The sequence below is a fragment of the Eubalaena glacialis genome, chromosome 3 (genome assembly GCF_028564815.1).
Source record: "Eubalaena glacialis isolate mEubGla1 chromosome 3, mEubGla1.1.hap2.+ XY, whole genome shotgun sequence".
Taxonomy (NCBI): domain Eukaryota; kingdom Metazoa; phylum Chordata; class Mammalia; order Artiodactyla; family Balaenidae; genus Eubalaena; species Eubalaena glacialis.
The window spans coordinates 18,240,631-18,248,031 of record NC_083718.1 but is presented as its reverse complement, the minus strand read 5'-3'; the positions used below and the strand labels follow the sequence as shown (position 1 = coordinate 18,248,031).

The 7,401-nt window shown below is 33.2% G+C and overlaps 1 protein-coding gene across 1 annotated transcript in view; it reads right to left on the bottom strand.

Annotated features, from left to right (window-relative positions):
* Positions 1-625: 625 nt before the first annotated feature.
* Positions 626-7,401, bottom strand: part of LYPLAL1 (lysophospholipase like 1) — a 29,600-nt gene continuing 22,824 nt past the window's right edge. Inside the window, exons 4-5 of the mRNA XM_061185318.1 lie at positions 1,795-1,910; positions 626-848 (exon numbers count right to left, since the gene is read on the bottom strand). Of these exons, the coding sequence (XP_061041301.1) occupies positions 630-848; positions 1,795-1,910 (335 nt within the window). The 3' untranslated portion in view covers positions 626-629. The remainder of the gene's footprint in view (positions 849-1,794; positions 1,911-7,401) is intronic.

Sequence of the window (7,401 nt, the reverse complement as noted above, 5' to 3'; positions counted from 1 at the left end):
AGCAGAGCAGCCATCTGGTCTCAGAGAAAGGGAGCTCCACCGGGACCAGAAGGTCTGGATTCTAGTTTCCACTCTTGAGACTTTGGGAAAGTCTTCAATCCTTCTATCTCTATTATAAAATACCAGTAACAACTACTCAGTCTATTTCATCAAGCTCTTGTGATGATCAGGTGAGGTAATGGGAAACTACTTTATAAATGTGGGGGACTAATGTTATTCTGTCAAAAACTACACGAACATGAATATTTCCGGAAAGGCAATTTAAAGAAAGTGATAACAAAGATAAAATAATATCATGTTAAAACTTTTCCTGGTTTCTCATTGCCTTTATTTAAGCTAGTTTAATTACTTTCTAATATTTCAGTATTTACTTACTTACAAGGCCTTCAAATATTTATAAAAATGTATCTGACAAATAATACACAGATGTTTGCCTAAATTAATGTTAACCATTAATAAGATTATACTACTCTCTATGGTGCTAATCATTTCAATAACTAATAAATAAGTCAGCAAACTGTTGATATTTTTTAATATTTTAATTATTGTTTATCAAATTAGAATTTGGCAGTAAAAATCACTCTTCATAAAGACATTACTTATATACTAACAAATCAATCTTGACTCATTCAGTCTGGTAGCTTTGTAAGAATCCATGACTTCAGTTTTTCTAGCTCAGCTTTGCTTAACTCATGGTAAACACCTGGGAAACTATGAAACTTTGTGCTCACTCCTAGAGATTTTAACACTGAGTTTGTCTCTTCACCCCAAGAATGAAGAACTAACTCATCTGCGGTACCATGACACTGAAATAATTCAGGAAGGACACCATCACTTTTCTGAAGAGCCTAGACAAGAGAACATAAAAACGGAGAAGTTTAAGAAGTTCATTTAAGAACATTATTCTTAGAAATCAGAGGGGGCAGAAAAATTCCAATTTAACCAAAGCTTCAATATTTAAAGGGGAAAAAGAGGCAGTGGTAGAGCTCTCTGAGGTATATATTGATGGGCCAGGACCAGGAGCTTAGCTGGTTGCTGGCACCACTGGAGCTGCAGTTGTACGTGACCTGAATTTACTCCATAGAGGACTGTCTCAAAAATAGTCAAAGCATTTCCTGAAGAAACCTTGTGTCTTGGGAAGACAAACCTCTTCACATGGAGTAGAAAGAGGGAGGAACACAGAGCTCAGGTACAATCAAGGAAAAAATAGCATTCTTGTTCTCATTTCCATACCTGCTGGTTCTACTTCTGGTAATGAGGCTGCAGCACTATAATATACCATACTCATAAATTAGGATATTGCTGCAAAATAGGTATCAGCCATGTAACTGATTCTTTGGTTTGATTATGTTCATGACATAATAAGCAAACCTAGTTATAATCATCTATATTTTTAATATGTATGCAGGATACATATATATATGTATATATGCTATTATATAGCATATATATAATAATGTTATACTATATATATGTTATATAATGTTATATTATATATAGCATATATATAATAATGTTATATTATATATAACATAATAATGTGTATGCTATTATATAGCATACACATTTTTTTTATCCTTTTCTCTTTGACACTTTGCTTAACAATAATCTCTGTACAAGGCACTTCCTAAACATGGATGATCAGCTGGAATTTATCAATATAACTAATTTGAATGCCCAGGAATGCTTTGTGAATCAACTGTTATTGTGTAATTATCAATGTTGTTTTAGTTTCAATGTGTGAATGTCTCATTTTTTTTTTTTTCTGTTTTGTTTTTAAAATCTGGAACTTACCTGGTAAACAGCAGATGTTTTATTCAGAAAACTAGAAAGAGCAAATACTCCTGCCACATCTTGATGATTTCTGTATGCTAAATGCATGGCCATGCACCCTCCCATAGAAAATCCTCCTAAAAGAAGCAAAAACTCACTTATCAGAAAAAGCAGAATATATGCAACGATAATTTAGAACAAGATATAGCTATGCCAGTCTTCCATAAATATTTGGAGACCTAAAAGAGATACTATGCTAAAGAGAAATTTAGCCTACTTTAGATCTCATGGAAAAAAAAAAACTATGAGTAAATAACACTGTTCTATCTATGTCATCACTGGTAAAATAATTTGTTATAAAAGGAGCTAGAATTGAAAAAAGAAATCTTGGTCATCAAGTAAAAATATTTATTATATTTCAAAATATGAGTCATAGCACAAGTGTTATTTATTTAAACTTCTAGTGTCTACTTACATTTTGTTTATACTTATAGGAGTCCTCACCTGCAGCTACGATTAATAACATGCACCTTTCTGTCTTACTTGCCAAGCTATAAGCTCCATGAGGATTACATTTCTAGAGTTTGCCATATAATAGATGCTTAGTGATGTCTGAATTAGGAAGGATGATCAAACATTTGGTGAGAAAGATAAAACATCTTTGTATTATAACATTATTTTGAAAACTGACTTGTGATGGTATAATTCAAACATATATACCCATATGTCCTTTTAAAAAAGAGTTTGGGGAAAAAATATTCACTTGACAAACTTTTATTGTCTTTTATGTGCCAAACACTGTCACTGGAGTGACACTAGTCACCAGAGATATGCAGATTAAAATACCTGGACCCTTCTGTTCAAAGGTGAAAACAGACACAACACAGAATATGGAGGTAGGTACCTGACGTGACATAGCAGAGAGGATGGCCCAGCTTCAGCTTAGAGACTCGGTGTGATATTCCCCAGCATGACTGAGAGTTAAAAGACACCTCATGATTTAAAAGAAATCCATGTGTTACAGATAACAAGGCTGTAGGAACACAGTTTTTATTTTTTGGAGAAATTCAAGAGCTTGAGTTATATTTTTGCCAAATGTACCTAAGTAACATATTAAATGTGACTAGTATGACTGAGGAATTAAACGTTTACTTTAATTTTACCTAGTTAAAATTTGAGTTTTAATACATGTGGCTAGGGGTTATCATATGGGACAATGAAGTTCTAGATAATCTAAGCTGCACCAATGATGGAAAAAAAGCTTTAAATTTCACAAATGGAGCAAAATGAAATTAATGTTCCATTAAAAAAAATAATGTGGCTAATATCATTAAATGTGATCTTTTAATGTGATAAAGATTTTTAAAAAATTGTACAAAGATAAAATGTGAATAAAAATAGACCAGTGAGCAAAAACATATTTAAAAATTATTATAAAAGCACACCTACTGAGAAAATTTTTACACATTAAATGCACCCACCCCATCACTGCATTTTTATTGACTAGGGTAACTTAATCACGTTATGGGATTTCCGAGCCCCTCGGGGGGTCCAGCGTCACAGCAAGAACAGCAACAAGAACAGCAACAAAACTAAGAAAGAAAACACTTTCCCACGTATGAAATGCCATTATGAACAAAGGCATCCTGCAGACATTTAACCTCATGTTCAATTCTCCTAATTTATAATGAAGAAAAATGTACTCGTTGAAAACTCATTATTTTAAGATTCAATCTAAGTTCCTTGTCCATTTATAATCTGTGAGGTAGCCTGCAATTCCTCACCAGCGATCTTTGACAATACAGTCACCTTTAACGTTGTGGACACCGGTGTGAAAGGGACTTTATGTATTTTTTTCGAATGGAAGAAAATTTAACACAAAAGACTAGTTATTTCAATTCAATTTCCATCTAAGTGTTTAAAATGCAATATAAAATATACTGTTCAATAAGTAAATACCAAAGAGTAAACTCATTGTAGGTAATAGTTATGGTGTATATTTATAGTCGCTGGTGAAGCATTAAAATGTCAAGAGTTAACATTTCAACATACATTTAAGATTAACAGGCTGAATAAAACATGTTAAAAAAAATAATAACCTAGATTTTATGAACTCTTTAAATTAAATAAAACAGTAATAATGTATAAAAACTGTACTGGGAAAACTAAGCTAATCTATCTGAAAACAAAGTCCGGGGGTGGGGGGGGGGGTGCGGGGGGGAGGCAGGGAACTTACATTTCAAGTTTACCGTCAATTGAATAGGATTTTAAAAATGGAATAAAATCCACCCTCCGACCAAATTTCAACAATTTTTCCACTTTATATATAATTATTTTTCAGAATAAACTGTGATAAAGTCTCAAAAATTTGGGAATATATAAATTATGCCCACCATATTTGTATTTTTTCTCTCATATAAAATTGACAGGGTAAACAAAATATTTATCTTCTATGGAAAGCTATTAAAACAGCAGTCCCAAGCCTTAGAAGTTCTGATAGTTGTTGCTGAAGAAACGTACGTTATTTAAGATATATATATATATGTTAAAAGAAAGTAGAAGGATGCTATCATTTTCCGGTTTTCCCTCCAAGAGCTTCAAAAGAAACATATATAATGTCAGGAAAGTCAGCCTGGAAATTGTGGAGCTAGGTTTCATCTTGGTAACTGCAACTATCCCTTCATTTTAATTTTAAATCTTATTATAAAATTAATATGTTAATATATGCTCACTGTGTAAAGTATTTCCACCATACAAAAATAAAGAAAATGGGTTATCCAAAATCTCACTACTCACATATAATTTTGACATGTTTTTAAAAATTCATTTTAACAGTTAAACTCACTCTATATGTACAATTTTATACCTTACTTTCATGTAATACTGATTTGAATGTCTTCAAACAGAATTACAAAATTACACAATTATTTTTTTACTCCTTGAACACATACTAAGTATACTAAGTGCCTTCTAAATGTATGTATATAGTATATAACAGTTACATAATAGTCAGTTGTATTAATAGACCATTACTCCCTTAACCGCTTTCCTCATGATGGGTATTTAGAGCATCATAATGGGTATGTAGAGCATCCATGTAAATTATTCAGGTGTAATTCGAGAAGCACTTGATTATCCCTGCTTCAAAATTCTGATAATATTATCAGAGAACATGAAAAACTATACCAATAATCTGGTCATTATCATTTGTCAGGTTCTATACATCCTAGATCAAAGTTAAATCTAAATTACTTCAGTTTTCTCTTAACAACAAATTATCACCACCTAGTGGCTAGAAAAAGGAATCTCATTATGGTACAAAGTTCCTAAGTCAATGCATAGGATCTGGGTTCTAGTCCCAACTCTATTTTAGCCAGCAGTCTCTTTGAACTTTAGTTTCTTCTTATCTGAAATGAGAATAATAATTTCCTATTTCACCTATTACAAGAGTCAAGAAAGATACTGTATATGAAAAAATGTGTATAATTTAAACACATTATAGTGTTAAACTATATTCTTAATAATTTTCTCAGAATACAGAATCTGAATCCAGGTTTTAACAATAGCTATGTTGCCAAATTCAGAAAGTAATTTAAAAATCACTATTTTATTGCCTGTGTTTCCCCTAATTTTTACCATACCCTCTGTAGAATCATGTGTGGTATTATTATATAAAAATAAACTTTCTTATATCCGATCTTAATATGCATAGTAAGGATTCACGAATGTCTCCAAGGAACACATTTAAAGCTTTTGCCCAGTTCCTCCTTTCTAACCAAAGTTTATTCTTTCCATTAAGAAAGAAATATATTTCCATTGTTGAAAACAAGAAAACAAAGGATTTTTCTTAGTTAAACTCACAGTTGACTGCAATGTTCTTAAGCGTAATCTTACTCACCCTTGTGTTTCCAAAGTCGTGAAACACTGTACGTGTTGGTCTTTCATCATTCTACTGGATCTATTGCATTTGCCATCTTCCTATTCTCCTGGACTTCAGACTAGCCAGCCTCCACAGTGTTGTCAGTGTAATCTTTTTAAAATGCTCATCTGATCATGTCATTCTCTGTATATAATTCAATAATCCTAGGAGTTGAAGTGCATACCAAACTAGTAGTTCCTGAGAGATTTTAATGTGTCCCTTGTTTTCTTTCATGAATGTGTTTCCCTATTTGTTTACCAGTCATATTCTCACTCATTCTTTAAAACTCAATTGGAAATTATCTCTTCTAAGAAGCAGTTCCTAGCTCCCCCCAAAATCGACTTGTTCTTTAGAACACTTTACTTCTGTTATCTCCCTCATTATACTGTAAAGCTTTTGATAGTTTTTGGTACTCCAGCACTTAAAAGTTTTATTAACAATTTGGAAATTAAATTTAGTATGAGAAGTTTCATTTTTGACCTGACTAAGCTGTGTAAACTACCTAGAAAAGGTGGTATATCATACTCTATAAAAACATTATTTTTAAACTAAGTTTAATATAATAAAATATCACTAATCAAAATGAAACCACAGAAAAAGAATGGGCTGCCACCTACTCAAATATAGAGAATAGTTTTGTTTACAAAGCTATATTGGTTAAAATTACAATCTCAGAGAAAAGGGTTCCATGAGGACACAATGTGTGATATTAAATCTGAAATTTTATCACATATTAAACAAAATCAACAAGGATAACAATTTTGTACTATTATCTCTATTTTTTCCTTTTTTCAAAAAAATTATTTATGTATTTATTTATTTTTGGCTGCGTTGGGTCTTCACTGCTGCGCGCGGGCTTTCTCTAGTTGCAGCGAGTGGGGGCTACTCTTCGTTGCGGTGCGCAGGCTTCTCATCGTGGTGGCTTCTCTTGTTGCGGAGCACGGGTTCTAGGTGTGTGGGTAGTTGTGGCGTGCGGGCTCAGTAGTTGTGGCTTGCGGGCTCTAGAGTGCAGGCTCAGTAGTTGTGGCGCACGGGCTTAGTTGCTCTGCGGCATGTGGGATCTTCCCGGACCAGGGCTCGAATCCGTGTCCCCTGCATTGGCAGGCGGATTCTTAACCACTGCGCCACCAGGGAAGTCCCTTTCCTTTTTAATCTTCTAATTTTTCTAGTTTTCTCTTATAATTAATTTTTTAAAATAACCTATGTTGTTTGTATATGTGTGTCTAGCATCTCAAATGCACTTTGCTTTGATGTCCCATTGGATCCCTCCTTCATTAAAATGTTATAAATAGCATTTAAATCTTACTTAATTTAAAATGTTCTAGAATGGACACTTGACAAAAGGATTAAACCAGTAGAAAAATATGAAGCAGTAACTTCTGTTTAAAGAATCTATAAGCAATGAAAAAGAAAGAGGGAAGCACAGCACGTATACTACTGAGGAAAGAAAACAGCTGGTAGAGAAGGAACCATGAGCTCCCTGAGTCTCCACAGGGCAGCACTGGTCCAGTACGGCCTTTCTGTTGTCTGGAGAGACCATGGGGAAGGTGGTATAGAGAGTGTTTAATAACAGCAAGAAAATTTCTTCAACATTACCTGCCAGGCACATTTCTAAGTATTTCACATGAATTGACTAATTGAATTATCACATCTCTATAAGATAAGTACTATTATTATCATCCATACACAGAGGTTAAGGAAACTCATAT